General features: G+C 43.2%; 1 protein-coding gene and 1 pseudogene across 1 annotated transcript in view; both read right to left on the reverse strand.

The window, feature by feature from the left end:
- Positions 1 to 554: 554 nt before the first annotated feature.
- On the reverse strand, positions 555 to 12,915 carry LOC114429478 (multidrug resistance-associated protein 1-like; annotated as a pseudogene).
- A 1,225-nt stretch (positions 12,916 to 14,140) lies between these two features.
- The window catches only part of LOC114429486 (U4/U6 small nuclear ribonucleoprotein Prp4-like), a 3,568-nt gene continuing 208 nt past the window's right edge, over positions 14,141 to 17,500 (reverse strand). Inside the window, 15 exon segments of the mRNA XM_028398295.1 lie at positions 14,141 to 14,320; positions 14,410 to 14,516; positions 14,595 to 14,713; positions 14,795 to 14,902; positions 15,011 to 15,133; positions 15,202 to 15,291; positions 15,379 to 15,448; positions 15,451 to 15,501; positions 15,660 to 15,718; positions 15,889 to 15,983; positions 16,132 to 16,225; positions 16,353 to 16,432; positions 16,578 to 16,665; positions 16,739 to 16,925; positions 16,995 to 17,184. Coding sequence (XP_028254096.1) covers positions 14,234 to 14,320; positions 14,410 to 14,516; positions 14,595 to 14,713; positions 14,795 to 14,902; positions 15,011 to 15,133; positions 15,202 to 15,291; positions 15,379 to 15,448; positions 15,451 to 15,501; positions 15,660 to 15,718; positions 15,889 to 15,983; positions 16,132 to 16,225; positions 16,353 to 16,432; positions 16,578 to 16,665; positions 16,739 to 16,925; positions 16,995 to 17,166 — 1,530 coding nt within the window. The 5' untranslated portion in view covers positions 17,167 to 17,184 and the 3' untranslated portion in view covers positions 14,141 to 14,233.

Below are 17,500 nucleotides of genomic sequence, written 5' to 3' on the forward strand. Positions count from 1 at the left end.
TTCAGTTCAGAGGTCATCGATCTTCAGTTCACCCCAACAAAAAAACAAGGCAGACTGCACTCATACACAAACACCTATTTCTGATTAATAGCCTCTCACTTGGTGTGAAGATAACAAAAGGCAAGTACCTTTTATTTAACTGACATTTCAAGAAAGAAATTATTGTTTAAAAGGATTTAATAACTCATTAACGGACATCTAGATTATTCAATGACACAAACTGAAAAATAAGCCACTGTGGGGAAAAAATTCTGCACATGAGCAGCATCTTTTGGTGTACAAACACTTTAAATGAACTACAAAGCTGAATAGACTGTGTAATACATTATAAAATGTAAAGTGACAACATTTAAACTCAACCATCCAGTTTACTATGGAAAAAAGGGCTGAATATTAGTTAACCTTCAAAATGATTTATACCTCATATACAGTGTGTATATAATATATATATAGACACACACAAGTATTTAAACCTAAGATATTACAAGTTATTTAACTCTTACATATCAATCTACATATGTTCAGCCTCAGTACAGCTTGTTTATAAAGTTATATTAAGCCAAACCAGCTTCAACACACATCTGATAAAAGTAACCCCTGCAGGGACATGAGCTGAGAGGGGGAATCCATCTCCACAATGAAACCTTGATCCATTACAATGACCCTGCCAACACACAGAGGAGGCTGGATTAAGTCAAACAACACAGAGAATGTGGTTATAAAATCCAAACCAAAGTTTACCATTCACCTGTACAAACGCTCGAGTACAACTGACACTCCATTTAAAACTTATATTTATTACTGAAGTTACCTACTGCTGTATGATGACCAGCACTTCATGACTAAAAAAATGAGAACTTAAAAATAATAATTAACACATTTGCAGGGGCAGTGCAAGCAGGTTGAAATTCTCAAAATCACCACAAGATGGCACTGCTCTGTTCTCTCCTCTATGAGCTGTTGAGATTTGGAATTTTTTTATTTTAACTCACACAAAAAACAAAACAAACAAATACAAACAATATTTATGTGTTTGTGTGTTTTATGCTTCACCACAGATGATTATTATTTCATTCCTTTTTGCTGTTTGAGTTAATATAATCTTATACAGACACAATAAAACTAAAGATTTCTTTATATTATTATATGAACTTTGAAACTGTGGCTGTCTCTAAAAGAAAAACAGAGTCAGCAGTAAATTGGTACCTGGTGTAATCCATGATGGTGTTCAGGCGGTGAGCTATGGTTAGCACTGTGCAGTCATCAAACTGCACCCGAATTGTAGACTGAATCAGCTGGTCAGTTCTCAGATCCACAGCTGCTGTGGCTTCATCCAAGACCAGGATTCTGCTCTTTCTCAAGAGAGCTCTTGCCAAACACAGCAGCTGCCGCTGACCAACACTGCAGACAAAATCAGCTCATCAGTTTCATCACTATTCCTTAAAACAATTTGTCAATGTGTGTTTGCACGTGCACATCCTGAAGTGCCACATATGGTATCTTGTGCAGTTGGCCAATGTGTGATAAAGCCCAACCCCAACACACACACAAGTATACTCAAGTGTCAGACCCAGGTGCATGTGGGAAATGATTAAATTGACCAAGTCCAGGTGTGTTTATTGGCGCTACCTGAAGTTCTCTCCCCCCTCACAGCACTGATGGTTCAGTTTTTGTGGTAGCGCTGATACAAAGCTGCTGAGGTGAGCCAGTTTCAGAGCTTTCCACAGATCATCATCAGAACAGGTTTCAAATGGGTCCAGGTTCATCCTTAGAGAGCCAGAAAACAGTACTGGGTCCTGGACATGAAAGGTTTCACAACTTTAGTGTGACGTGAGGCAAAGGCCATCACCTAGATTCAACACGTAAATCTATAGATGATGACTTGCTTTAAAGTTGATATTCTATATTATATATATCATTTAGCACACTGTTGTCACGTTGTTCCGTAGTATATAATAAACACCAAATCAAAATAAACTACATGCTGTATGTTAATCTCACATCAACATTATTTGGCCTACTAACCTGGGGAATAATGGTGATTCTTGATCTGAGATCATGAAGGCCAATCTCAGCAATGTTTACCCCATCGATTAAGATTTGTCCTTTTGCTGCCTCCAGAATCCTGAAGATTCCTAAAGCAGGGATGACTTTCCAGCTCCGTTCTTCCGACAATCCCCACCTGATCAATCGTACTTTTTTTAGCACAGAAGCCTTGAATACTTTAATAACATCTCGTATACGTCATATGCAATTGTATTAACTGGGGAAGGTAAAAGCTTTGGACTGTTTTTTTAATATTTATCACATCTGTATTTTGTATTATTATTACTGTTATTCATAGAGGCATGACAAGTTTCAGTTTCTATACTAACCTTTTCTCTGTTTAGGATACTGACTGAGATGTTCTTTAATGCCCATTCTAGACCTTTGCGGGTACTGCAGTCCATAGTCTTGGAACTGGATGGTTCCTGTGGTCGGCCAGGCTGCTGGCAGAACACAGCCCATCCAGAGTCCACGGTGCCTTTGAAGACATCACAGTCAGAAGGGCTGAATAACAGTTCCATAAACAAGTTAAAAGGACACTCTCTTCCAGCAGGCAAGACCTGTCACTTGCATAAACCCTACCTCACTGTCATGCTCACCTCTTTAGGTGTGTTGTCATATTCTTTGACTCTCTCTACTGACACTATGTTGTTTTCCACATCAGTCAGGATCGAACAAATCCAGCTGAGAAATTCCTGTCACCTGCATAACAAATGCTTCTATTAACTACCTGCAGCTTCATTGTTTCATTTGTTATGCAGGTGACCCACATTTTAATTCTGCAGCGGATTCTTTACCTGAGGTATGAACACGTCAGTTATTTTTAAACTTCCAAAGAACAGTTTATTGTTTCTAATAAAATATATTAAATGGACACACAACCTGAAGAGAATGAGACACAGTCAATCCCACGACGCCAGGGGTGAGTTCATTTCGACTTTGTACTGAAAATATGGCTGCAGCCAAAACCAACAGATTCCCCAAAAATTCAAGATTCACTGCCAACCACCTGACAACACACACAAAAGACAAAACATGTACAATATCTGCCTGTCCTATCTAAATACACTAAACATTATGTATATCTGACAGAAATGTGAAGTCACTGTAGCATCACCCCTTTACCTCAGCACACTTCTCCTGTGACCCACCTGTCAGCCAAAGCAGACTGGAACAAACCGACCATATTTATGTCTTAAATATCAGACATAACAAGCTACAGTAAAGTAAAGTGTGTGACTGTAGGTGACATGAACCTGGTGGCAACAAAGCGCGGAAAGTAAGCTTCCTGGTTGCTGTCGATCTGACGGTCAGCCTGCAGGACAAAGCGTCTCTGTTCACCAAAGGCTCGAATGATAGCTGCTCCCTGCACAGTCTCATTGAAGTGACTGTAGATGGGTGAGAGACCTCACTGCCTCCAGACGTCGCAGCTGACACGACGAGGCCACGTAGAAACTCTGATGAGCAGAACACAACTTGACAGAATAAACAGAATAAACCTGAGAGACAACAAGGAGAAAACTTTACCTGTATGAAGATGTAGACACATGTGAGAGGAAGGAGGACTAGCCCTGTAAGGGAGTGGCCAACAACACAATGATGCAAACTTCCACCAGCTTGAACAAGTAGCCTAGCATCATCTTCAGCCCATCAGGAATCATGCAGTCAATTGCGTCAATTCTCTTTAGAAAAGCGGGGTTTAGGAGGTTTCCACTGGGTGTCACTTCAAAGAAGGACATAGGTGAGTGCAGTACGCTGTGGAGTAGATCAGCAATGAAGATGCGTGATGCAACAATCCCACCAAGAGCAATGGCAAGAGTTTGTACCGAACATGGCCATCCCTGAAAAAACAAACCACAAACTGCAGTTGGTTTTTAGTCACAATTCTGTCTCAAAGGTGCAGTGGATTTATGCCCCTGGTGAAATGTTCTGGACATATAAACACCAGCATCTCGTTTCCCTTACATAAACAAGACAACAAAATTCAGGTTCTGGGTCTCACGCTCTGAGTTTCTGTGACCGCTTTTGAGACAATTTTTGATTGTAAAATGCACTATATAAATAAAACTGAATTGAATTGAATTGAATTGAATCCACTGGTTTTCAGAAACCTAGTTACGCTACCTAGAGTTCTTCAATAAAAAAACAGAATACTGCTGCATGTGAGCCATGGTCGAGCCAAATCAGTCAGTGTTTCTATTTTCTGAAACAAGATCCACAAACACTGTCCGCTGGCAAAATCTTAATGCAGGTGTAAGGTATAATGAATATACGAAATGCATGAGGGAAATGTTGCCTAAAACTACATAAAAACTGGAAATGTATGACTAGACTGGCAGTATAGATCGATAGTAGGGCATGTATCTTTAATGGTATGAACGACTCTTTGACCGACCCTGAGTGAAGCCGAGTGCTGCAAACAACGCTCAGTTTAGCACTTGGTCACTCTGTGTGCCATTGATGCATGGCTCATCGGCCCACAGGCTCAGCCAATAGTTGTAGGACAATGAGGCGGCCTGTTGGAAGGCACAGAGGAAAATGATGGTCATGATGAAGGTCAGGCCAATGGTCCTGAAGTACTCTCTGTACATCTGCAGCTTCACCTGACAACAGCAGAATAGCTTAATTAATCCCACAAACTGCCTGGTTGTTCATCACAGCTGGCAGAAAAGAACAGCAAGAAACAACACTTTATATGTTCCATGAGTTTGAGACGATTGAAGCAAGGCGTCTGGACTTGTAGAGTTTTCTTGAAGACATTTCTCTGCTTCTCGAAGCCGCTTCATCAGTTCTGTTTGGTGGGGGAAACATGGTTTATATGTGGTGGATGGGTCTGGGTACAACTCACAAAACAATATTAAAGAACTGATGGGAGCTGCTTGGTAGACCAGCGAAATGTCTTCAACAAAACTCTACAAGTCCAGAGGCCGTGCTTCAATCGTCTACGGATATGACCTGGATGACTGAGAACATGAGTTTACTTCAACAGCCACTTTAAATCTGTGTAGATATGGCTTCTTCACCCCATTAAATATTATATAAAATATATTAGATATTTTCATAGGCAAAATGTGATCAATGACAAGAAGGACTCACTCTTCCAGTGTAACCTTGTCTGCTTCTGTAAGTTTCCCTGCATCCTCAGCATCCAAGTCCTCATCAACAACTTCCATCATCTTAACACTGGCGCTGCTCATATCACAGCTGAACACAGACACAATACACACACACCTAAATAAACTTCATACAACTTCTTCATTGTTAAGTGTGGTGAGGCTGTTTCATCTGTGCTTGTACCTGATTAGTTGTTCCTGAGAGAGATCAATAGAAAAAATCTGTCATACTGAGGCGAGACACTGACCTTCTGCTGCCTGGAAATAGAATCACCACAAAAAACATCATTTCGATGACTCAGGACTAAATGAATGGGTAAAAGGATAAGATTGTTTTCTTTCATTTTCATGTCTCGAAAACTTTATTGGAATCGTCAAACAGTCAGGAACTGAACATGGTGCCCCTGTTGTAAAAATTAACCGTGATGACAAAAAATAACTGAATGAAACGCGAATGATGAATTGCAAAAAGTTATGATCTTTTTCAGCATTCAGATTATATTAATTATTAGTGATTCGTTGATCATTAACTGTGTTTTGTGCAATACTTCACTTTATGTAGTTTTTGTCTCCCTATTTCTATCTCTCTCCATTCATTCCTCATCTGTCCTGTCTCCCTCTTCTTCCTCCTCTCTCCTTAATCCTCTCTGTTCCTGTCTCCCTCTTCTTCTCTCTCATCTCTCTCTCCTTCATTCCCTCTCTGTCCTGTCTCCCTCTTCTCCTCTCTCTCTCTCTCTCCTTCATCCTCTCTGTCCCTGTCTCCCTCTTCTTCTCCTTCTTATCCTCTCTCCCTCCTTTCATCATCATCGTCCTGTCTCCCTCTCCCTCTCTCTCTCATCCTTCATCCTCCATCTGTCCTGTACTCCCTCCTTCTTCCTCCTCTTCTCTCTCCTTCATCCTATCTAATCCTCTCCTGTCCTCTCTCTCTCCTCTCCTCTCTGTCCTCTCTCCCTCTCTCTCCTCTCTCTCCTTCATCCTCTCGTCCTGTCTCCCTCTCTTCTCCTCTCTCTCTCCTCCATCCTCTCTGTCCTGTCTCACCTCTTCTTCTCTACCTCTCTCTCCCTCCTTCATCCTCCTCTGTCCTGTCCTCCCTCTTCTCCTCTCTCCTCTCTCACACTTCATCCTCTCTGTCCCTGTCTACCCTCTTCTCCTCTCTCTCTCTCTCCTTCATCCTCTCTGTCCTGTCTCCCTCTTCTTCTCCTCTCTCTCCTTCATCCTCTCTGTCCTGTCTCCCTCTTCTTCTCCTCATCTCTCCTTCATCCTCTCTGTCCTGTCTCTCTCTTAAGGTTTTACTTTACATTTCTTACTTTTCTCTTTGAGAGTGGTGCTCTCTCTGTGCTGGGTTCCAGTAAAGGTGTGGATTAATTTAGCAAAAGCTCCCTTTCTGTCCATCAGGTCCATGTAGGAGCCCATTTCAGAGATCTGACCCTCCTCCATAACCAGGACTAGGTCTGCTTTGGATAGGAAGCCAAGGCCATGAGTCACCAGCACTCGAGTCTGAAACACACACCCACACATAGAGAGACACATAACACACTTGTTACTAGGTTTGACCGACAAAGAGAATAAGAAACACACAGGAATTAAACAGCACTGGTTAAACCAGCCCAGTTTCATTTTGGCCCCTCTATGTGGAACTCTTGTCACTACATGTGCTGGGTTAGTTAGCAGGAGTTTCACAACTGATTAAGAGTAAGGCTGTTGGTCCATTCATCACTAGAAATAATGCTCTATTCAAACTTTCTGTAAAGAGGTCTCACCTTGTCTTTGAGGAGTCCTTGAGGTCCAATCACTCGGTCAAAGATGTGTTGTCCTACATGAGCATCAACGGCTGACAGCGGGTCATCCAGAAGGTAAACATCTGACTGCCTATACACAGCCCGAGCAAGATTCACCCGCTGCTTCTGCCCCCCTGACAGGTTTTAGACCCTGCAGCCAAATATGTTACCAACCATTAAACAAATCACTGAGAAATAGTTAAAACTCATCTCAGCTTGGCTCTGGACAGAACTCTGAAGTAGAGGCATTTTTGGTACTTTTTCTCCGATCTCTGTGCTGTCTCCTGCAGGCAGGATATCCAGGTCGGGTAGCAGAGCGCAGGCTTCCAGCACTCGGTGGTACCAGCTCTCTTTCCTCTCTTCACCAAACAAAATGTTGTCCTTTAGAGTGGCATTCTGGACCCAGGCCTGCTGGGGGACATAGGCCACTGAACCCTGCAGAGCAGAGCAGAGCACACTCACAATCTGCTCGGTTTTTATGTTGTTTTTAATGTAACTTGTCCGTGGCCAGGTTTTCCTTCAGTAGTCCTGTTTTCACTGACATATACATTACCCACATGAACACAGTGCTGCCTGTAGTACATAATTAATGATGCAGCAAGTACTCTGAGATGCAACACAGATTTAGTAACTGCGACAACAGACGGCAAGGTGATGTACACATTTCTGCTGTTTAATGGCATATCCTCTTACTAATTACCTGTTTAAAGTTTGTATGATAGGCGCTATATAAATAAAGTTTGATTTGAACTGAACCAGGCCAGCTTTGTGTTGACATACATATGACATATATATGTTCTGACTGTGAGCACTGCTGTTGTATCTTAACAAATGTAACTTTGGTCTGACATGAATTACAGAATAAGAAAAACAAGAAGTTTGTTTGCACCTCAATGGAGACAAAGCCATTCCTTCTGTCCATCTCTCCTAATATGGCTGACAGCAGAGATGACTTTCCAGATCCAACATGGCCAACTATGGCCACTAAAGAACCTGTCTTCACCTTCATGTTGATCCTCTGCAGACATGGTGGCCCAGTACAGGACCAGGCAAAGACCCCATCTTGGATTACCACACCATCTCCAACTGAGGACAAAACATGGCACTTATTGGTTCCGTTTTGACAAACATGGCTCCAACAGGCTCTTTCCAGACATACAAAATACATATATTTAGTCTTACACTGCTTTCAGTCTTTGTGGTAAGCTAGGCTAACAACTGTGTTTTTTATACCAGTGCTATAAGGAAGGCTCTCCATATTATCAGGCTTCAGCTCATCTTGACTCAGGAAGTGTCCAAGACGTCTGAGAGAGACAATGGCCTGTTCATGCCAGATGGATCCATCATAGAAAAATAAAAAGAGACAATAGATTTTTAGTCTATGGATTGTTTTAAATACACATAAAATGATGTCATTTACTATAGCTTCTCTCTCATGTGCTCTTCCACGGGCCTGAACATTGTGTTCAGACAAACTGCAGGACATCTTTTTGCACACACTGCTAGGATTGTCACCAACCACTGTAAATGAAACCTCATCGCCCATGATGCATGTCTTCCCAGTTCATCACAGGTGATGGAGTCATTTATGCTGAAGCAGCTTTTGCCTTTTTTTCATCAAAGCTTGATCTACTGATCTTTGAAGGTCTTTGGAATCAACTCAGTTTCTATAAACAATTTTCACTTTATACACCTTCAAACTTTTTAAAATGACAGCATCAGCTTAACCTTCACTAGGGCTTTACTGTGACTTGTGGATGCTGATTGGTGGACAGAGGTTTCTGGGTAGACTTGCCTGCAAGGTAGTGCTCATGGCGAAGGGAAGCTGACTTAGAGGAGTTTTCAGGATGTTAATTAGAGCAAGTGACACAAAGACTTTCTGAGCATCCAGAACATTTTGCTCATCAATCAGCACGTAGACTCCAAACACAGATAAGGCGATCTGTTATAGGAGGACAGAAAATTAGAAGAACAATGTGCATGTGCAACATTTTTTTAAATACAAAACAAGTTCACATCAAAGTCATAATATATAATACAATATGGTATTTAGCTCAAAAAGGTTGCCCTGCACTGGTGATAGTATGTGGTCAAGAACACAGTCATGGTGAAAATCTCAACTTCACTACCAACACAGCTGATCAATGATGGACTTAAGTCCAACAGATGTATACTGAGTCTCACCAGGAAGGAGGAGGAGTTGAAGGAAGCCAGAGAAACAGAGTAAAGGATTTGAGATGCTTTCAAGGCATTGAGTTCGCCATCTCGCTGGATGTTGACTCTGTGCAAGAAAGCTTCCTCCCAAGAGTAAAACTTCAGGATCTTGACCCCGCCTAAGATCTCATTCATGAGTTTGATCCGATCATCTGTGAACTTCATCTGAACCTCCTGACCAGGGCAGATGGCAGAACATTAAAGAAAACACTGTCACCTAAATTCAGCAGAGAAGCTGTTCTCTCACCTGCAGTTTGCTTCTCATTTTAGCGATGAACCCATTTAGAGGGAAAATCAGGACAACTGCAGTGAGACCAGCGAGAGCAGGTGGGCCCAGGAGCTGTCAATCAATCATTTATATTTACAGAAAGGCTGTCTTTACACAGTAAGGGACGTGCTCGGCAATGTGAATGTGGAACAACATAAAAACACCAGAAACAAAAGAAGAGCTGTCAGTGGAAATAACATCAGAGAGAATTGGTCACCCTTGGTGTGACTAAACCAAGGAACCAGAGACGAAGACTAGCTGTGGAGATATCTACCAACATTACGTTTACCAAACAAACATGACATTGGGTGCTATGTTTACCTGCCACAGGAAGTAGAAGCAGAGAGCAATCTCAATGGGAGCTGTCCAAACACTGTTAAAATACACCACAACATCCATGAGCTTCTGAGTGTCAGCAGAGACCAGGGTAATGATTTCTCCCAAAGTACAGTGTCGCCGAGCTTCACTGCTCATCACTAGGCTCTAAGGATTTAAACACAGGATCGCAATCTGAATAAATAAAACATGTTTTTTTCAGTTCAGTAAGTTTCCAGAGGATTACTAAGACTGAAGTGTCTACCTTCCTGTATACGAGGCCCATGACAGCAGTCTTCAGCCTCATTCCTACCGTGAAGCAGTAAAACATGTACTGATGATGAAGGACAGACTGCAAACAGGACAGCAGGAAGAGCAAGAAGGCGAACAGGAACCCCTTCCACACTGCAGCATCTTTATCATGCATGAAGCCCAGTAGTGCACTGACAACACCAAGTCACAATGAAAAACAAACAGTGAACAACAAACCACGGCAGAGATTAGTCTGTGGAGAACAACAAGTTTTCAATTCATTCATTTATCCAAGAGTTTCAACATTGCTCTAAGCTGCAGCAGCATCTTTTGTGTTTTTATTTAAAAAAAGATCTGTTCAATTTGAATTAAACAGCATGTTTTACTACCACTGTAGCAGTGAATATTATACATGCAGCGTATATAACTTATAGACTTATGGTGACAATGGGCTCTGACCTCTAACATTCACCTGAGCACTTGTGGCACAGCAAACATGAAGGCATCATGGAAGAGGAGACAGAGAGACCCACGCAGGAAGTACGGTCCGAAACTTCTCCCCAGAGCACACAGGAGAAATAGCCCTTGGCCCCGGCCCCTCCTGTTCTTCCTCAGCAATTGTGTTTTTTCTGTTGGTACCACAGAATCGCCATAGCTGAACTGAGACCTGGAGGACAACAAAACATCATGTCATGTGGTGAATCAGGTTAAATACGAACTGATTTCAAAGATAAACATTAAATGCCATACTGCAGCTTTTTGTTGTTAAGAGTCCAGAACTTCTCCAAATCTGTCATAATGCGGATCGATGAGTCCTGATCCCGCAAAGACCACAGATCTGCAGCTTGCAGGGGGCGCCGGTGACCTTGGATCAGTAAGCTGATGGTGACAGAACACACAGCTGTAACATGATGCAACAGCCGCAGCATGGCCAATAACTGTGTATCAAGACTGAGCCAACTGAATAACTAACTCATACCACAACCCATACCACATACCTGCTGAACCAGAAGAAGAAAAATTTAGAGAGAAATGAGGCGTCCTCCTCTGGACACCGATTCTAAGAAGCAAAAACATTCGATGAAATTTGCCAACAAATTCAAATGAAACCAGAGAAGGAACAGGAGCGAGTCAATTACCCGGACATGGGTGTGTTTGCCAGACACCGGTCGGCTGTCAGAAAAGCAGCTTAGGACCAGTTCACCAAGCTGGAAGGAAAAACAGACAAAGAACGCCACAATACGAAGACCGCTGGATGCCAAGCCCTGAAAGAGGTCAGAGGTCAGCGCAAAGGTCAGTTCAACAATAAACAGGAAGAAATATACCTGAACTGTTTTAATACTGTAAAACAGGAATAACTTTTCTGACGTGAAAAAAGAACATTTGAATTATAACAACAAAAATAAACTGAAACTCTAGTTGCCTCGATTTAAACAAAAATAATTGAACATTTAAAGTTGCTCTACATCAATAACAGGGTAACTGCCAGTGATTATAAATATGTACACTCAGTGTATACACTTACACTTTTCACAGTAATTTACCAGGAATATATCTGTATTTATAGTGTAAATATTTAGTAATAAAGTAATTTACTGTGAAAACATCAGTATAATATTGTAAATATTACAGTAAAGTATTGTAATGTGAGAAATACAGTAGATTATTGTGAAATATTACAGTTAAATGATGTGAAATCCTGGTAACGTCTTTTATTTATCACGAAATCAGCTGATCTGTTGTTTTCTGGGAAAATCTCATTATGATTAGCAAGAACATTTGTAGTGTTCTGTCAGAAATGATTAACACTTACATGTGCCTTCACACATTCAAAGGAGTGTACATTCAGACCTGTATACCCTCCAGAAACTCTTTCACTTCTCACTGAGCTGCTAAATACTGCTGTGAGGGGAGAAGCCCAGCAGTGCCTCCATATTTCCACTTGATGGGTTGATGTGTGTGAGACAACACAGGGTGGCATCCACTTATCGTGGTGTCTAACTAGTTAATAACCCTTGACTTTCTGGTGATGCAGAAGTTCAGTGGTACATTTTTGTATAAATGTTAAACAACAAATCAATGATACCCGATCAATAATCAGTTCAATGTTGACTTTCAGAGGAACAATGGAACAAAGAACCAGCAGGGTCCAGAAGAAGAAGAGGATGACAGATGAGCGGCATCCCTTTATTCTCTCCACCTGGATTACAACCACAGCCAGGACCTGAAGAGACACAGAAACAAAACATTACCAGGTAGGTCCGACCTGTCACATCATGAAGAAATATGATGTACCAGAGTCAGGCTCCGGATCAGGGGACCCAGCAGGATGAGCAGGTGATTGTGAATCTCCTCATTCTTCACCAGGATGTAAAACATCTCCAGAAGATGGAAGGTTGCCAGACTGAGACCCAAGAGCTACAACAGATATTAGGTCAGGCTGAAAACCATGTACTCGTGAATGAAACCAGAGCCCACAGAGATCAGGATACCACGTGTGTCTATATTTGCATGATGTCAGAGCAAGTGGGAGCTAGTTAGACAGAAATCCAACAAGCTGCTTTATGCCTACATTGTTGGTGATTGATCCAAAGCCGATCGGGTTCTGTGTTTTCTTACCGTCTTGGTGCAACACAGTTTGGACAACAGGATGATGCCTCTCTGTGGGCGGAACTGGAGGTAGAGCAGGTACACAGGAGACCAGATCCACAGGTAAATGCAGGGGAACCACACTAGTACAGTCTGCTGGAAACACTGGGTGAGGTCTGGTCTGGAGGTGTACCATGTAAGGTTCCAGTCCTAAAGCCACAAATCTTCAGTTACAGACACAGCTGATACAGGTAGGTAATAATCTGCCCTGCTTTGAGATTTTGTGTTAGAGCCTCACCCAGAGAGGATCCAGACCACTGCCGCTGCATAAATCCTCCATTTGCAGAACTCTTCTTTTTCTCCAGTTTTCTTCGGTCCTCCTCTTCGTGTGTGGTGAGCTTGTGGTGGATTCTCCGTCACATACAAACACTTGTCTGAGAAAACTCTCAACATCTCTGCCCCTCCTTCCTCTCCTCCCTGTTCTTAACTATCATACTGCAGTTACTAGCTTACCTCTACTACTAATACTAGTAATATTTAAGAAAAGAATTTCAAGCTCTTGAATGAAAATGACCTGGATGACCAAGAATCAACAAACAGACTAACATTAACTAATTTACTCCACCTGAAGGAAATCTACAGGGAGATGTCTTGATGAAGATTCTCAGTCATCCAGGTCATAATACGTCAAACTGATGACAACACTGAGACAGAGACTGGTTCGCCCCGAAGGATCAGACTCCCAGGGGAGAAACACAGCATGTGACATATGCAGTCCACTGCAGTGAGGAATGCTCTGATCTGTACATTGGAGAAACTAAACAACCACTCCGCAGAAGAATGGCTCAGCACAGGAGAGCCACCTCCTCAGGACAAGACTCAGCTGTTCACCTCCACCTCAGAGATAAAGGACACTCCTTTGAGGACAACAATGTCCACGTTTTAGACAGGGAGGAAAGGTGGTTTGAAAGAGGAGTCAGGAAGCATCTATGTGAAGCTGGAAAAACCTTCCCTTAACAGAGGTGGAGTCCTCAGACATCATCTTTCTACCACATACAGCAGCTTCACTCCAAGTCACATGATCACAGCAAGGACCATGGACTGTCCACCTGTCCCCCTCCAGCAGACTCATAGTCGTTAGCCAGTCGTTAGGCACACCTGGCCCAGTCAGCCAGATCATCACAGGTAACCATGGAAACATTTAGTGCTATTGTTTGTAGGTTTGACCCAGACCCTGATTGGCCAGTAGCCTGGTGTTTTCTGCTATCTGCTGCAGCACCAGGTTACCATGGCAATGTAAACTGATGTTATACCCCACCACATCAACAGTCTGTCCTCTTTCACAGTTTCTAGATAGCTAACTAGTATTTCTTTGTGGTTTTGCAGCAGCCTCCATGTTTTCTGACAGCTGTGAACAGTCTGCTCAGTTAGTGCACACACTTCATTCCAGAGGTACACAACAAGGCATCTGGACCAGTCTAGTACACAATACAATATAAACATAATATAAATAAAACAAAAACATATATACAATATACGATACAACTGTTAAAAATAAATCAATGTTAATTCCACACTTTATGAAATTTTATTCAAAAAACTGAAATTTTTTTTTTAAAAAGTCTAAAACACAAATTTGTATGACATCACTGGTGACATCACTCAGACAGCCACAGTTTGAAGGTTCGGTCGTAGGAGCAAGTGGCGATGAGCTTCCCATCAGGTGATACGTCAACACCCATCACCTGAAAAACAAACAAACTGTTGAGATTAACGCTGCTGTCTCCCACCAACCAGCAGCAGCACTCACATGGACTAATCAACAAAGCAGCACCTTCCCCTCATGTCCAGCAAGTGTTTTCAGTGGCGTCCACCCTGGGTGACTCCAAACCTTTGCCGTATTGTCATATGCGCCAGTCAAGAGGAAGTGACCATCTGTTGCTGTACAGACAGGAAATTATGTTGCAGTCAAATTAAAAACAAAAAGACAAAGGGTAGAACTGTTCTGATTCTTTTTACGTTGAAAGCGGACAGCAGACAGCAGGTTCTGGTGGGCAGGAACCGTGTACAGGCACTTCCTGTTTCTTAGCTCCCAAACCTTACATGTGTTATCCCCACTTCCTGTGGCCAAGTGATACCTGCCAGCAGACAGTCGGATTTTAGCAACAACAGCATGAACATGATGTTACTGTGTGCGTGCTCATGTCTGATTGCCTAACCCATTAGGAGAGAAGTGCAGGCTGTAGATCTCCTTCAGGTGTCCCTCCAGGAAAACCACACAGCGTCCTGTCCGCAGGTCCCACACTCGGCCGAATGCATCCAGCCCCCTGAAAGCCAACAATCAGACAGCCGATTGGTTTAAGGGCATTAGGAAGAGGCATAAACGGTAGTGCAGTCAGACATGTAGCAAGAGTTGTAGTACAGAGAATATTTACCCAGTAGCAACCAGCGAGCCGTCGGGGTGAAAGCTCAGGTCATGGACCCCTTTACTGTGACCTTCCTGATGAAGGATTTCCTCCTGCACCTCCAGATCCCACAGACGCCACGAGTTATCATAACTGTACACAAACAGCTGATCAGTACACTCAACACACAGTACTAGCACCCACAGAGTACGAGTGCTCACCAGGTTGTTCCAAGGAACCTTCCAGAAGGATGCCAGGCTACGCGAGACACTCGATCACTGTGACCTTCAATGTCTGCCACAGGCTCGTCACTATTGCAACCAGAGACATACAAACACAAAGTCAGTGACGTCCTTCTCTTCCTGTGAACCTGCTCCCCTATCTCCTCTTCGTCCTACCTCTCCAGGTTCCACAGCTTCACAGATCCATCAGCAGCACACGAGGCTAAATTGACATCTGCTTGGTCAGAGAGACTCCGGCCTCTGGGCGGAAGACAACTGCACCCACATTGGTGTTGTGTCCTTGAACCAATCGACAGTAAGCAAGCTACACTTAACACCAGTCATAGCTTCAGTAAATATGCATGATTTATTAAATAGGCACAAAGACAAAGAGGTTTAAAATGATTGATAATAAACAGATTACATTCTGTAATGAAGTCGTGTGAATCTCCACCCACCTCTGAGTGTTCGAATGAGGGTGCAGTCAGGGACGGACCACAGCTTGCAGAGACCACTCCTGGAGGGGTATTAGTATGTTAGCATTAACTTCAATAAAAGGTTTCCATGTGTAATTCAAGCAGTGCGTGACTACCAGTAAGCTAAACAATGATACAAAACTGTGGTTGCAGCCATCTATGCTAATGCTAATTCTGTTCAAATGCTAACTGAGCAAGTGGGGCTTGGTACCATGACGCGGTGGCCAACATTTTGGAGTCGGGGCTGAAGTGACAGAAGCTAATTGGCCGATCATCACCAATCTGACTGCAGAAGTTGTTCAGATTCTGCAGAAAAAGAAGTTGTAAGTTAGTGCTGGGATGACATGAGATTCATCAGTCACAACACTCTCTGTTCTCAGAGTGCAGGTTTGTTTGTGGTTACAGCCTGGCGGTGCCTACAGTCCTTTCCGTTTATAGTAAAATGGCATCTCACCCGCAGGCTCTTGTGCAGCTCCTGTTGACGGACCACCTTAGTCGCCTCAGCAACATCTTTCTGAATGCGTGCAGCCTCCAGGCGCCTCATCGCCCTGATAGACCAAATACAGCAAACAATAATTAATGTTATGTGTGACGGTTGATGCATTCATTATGGTGAAGTAAAAAATTCAGCTGACAACCAAGACGTCCTAATTGATCAAGGAAACTCTCTCTCACCGTGGGAGAGAGTATCTGGCCAACCAGAGGCGAGCATTCTTTAGGGTGGCAGAGCCTTCGTGGTACCATGTCTGCTGGCACTGTGGTTGTTTAGAGAGAAAGGGCATTCATTGTTGTGATTCAATGTTTAACACATGATGACGTTTGTTTTTCATTAAGCTCCTTCACTGTGGTCACATTCTGTAGCTCTTTAGCTGCACATAAAGGTTTGGGGTGTGTACTAACCTCATCACGTGACCTTTTGGCTCTCTCTTCATCTTTTCTGGACTTCTTCAGAGCATCAGGACCGACCACGGACAGAACACTGCGCAGTCTGAACAGAACCATAACTACACATTAACAGACGATGTTTTTCACATTTTCAATTAATGTGTGATTTCTCTCACCTCTCCCGTCGGTCAGCTGGCCCCTCCCCGAACAACGTGATTGGCTCTCCAAGTGCTCGTAGGCCAGCCTTCACTTCAGCATCATCAGTAGAAACCGTGATCTGTCGCGCTCTCCGCCGGCGTTCAAACTCGGCAAGTGCTTCCTGCTGCCGCTCGCTGACCCGCTCCTCCATCTCCAGTGTCTCCCCTGCATGGCATCACAGGAAACAGTCAGAAGACACCAACACACTGTTGTTGTTTACAGCATGTGACCCACCTGATGAGATGTTTATGTTTCCCGCCTCAATCCCTGCCTTAACAGCATCACTTCCTGTCACCATGCTGCTCGCCATCTCAGCATTTAGACGCTCTCTCTCTTTCTCCTCCAGACTCCCATAGAAAACCCGACTCTTCTTAACAGCAGGTGCCACATCCTCGTCATCAGACATTGTTATTCACTTTTTTGTCTGTTGGGAAAAAAACAATGGAGGAAAAGATACACACACATTAGTGCACACATACACTGCAAAGGGTCGCTTGTCTGAGCCTGTCCGTTGTAAACATGTTGGTTGTAAACGTGCCTACTGCCCGTTGAATCTTCCCTGAGTGGTGGTTACTGATCACAACTTATCGACCGAGAGTTCACTGAAGCCGCAATCACAACAACACAAAAACCAAACACGAGACACGCGAGGCCAGTGTTAGCATTAGCATCTATGCAGCAACAGCCACTGTGTCGCAGTGCGTCACGCAGGTAAGCTAGCCGTTAGCAGACACCGCAGC

The sequence above is a fragment of the Parambassis ranga genome, unplaced genomic scaffold (genome assembly GCF_900634625.1).
Source record: "Parambassis ranga unplaced genomic scaffold, fParRan2.1 scaffold_140_arrow_ctg1, whole genome shotgun sequence".
Lineage (NCBI taxonomy): Eukaryota > Metazoa > Chordata > Actinopteri > Ambassidae > Parambassis > Parambassis ranga.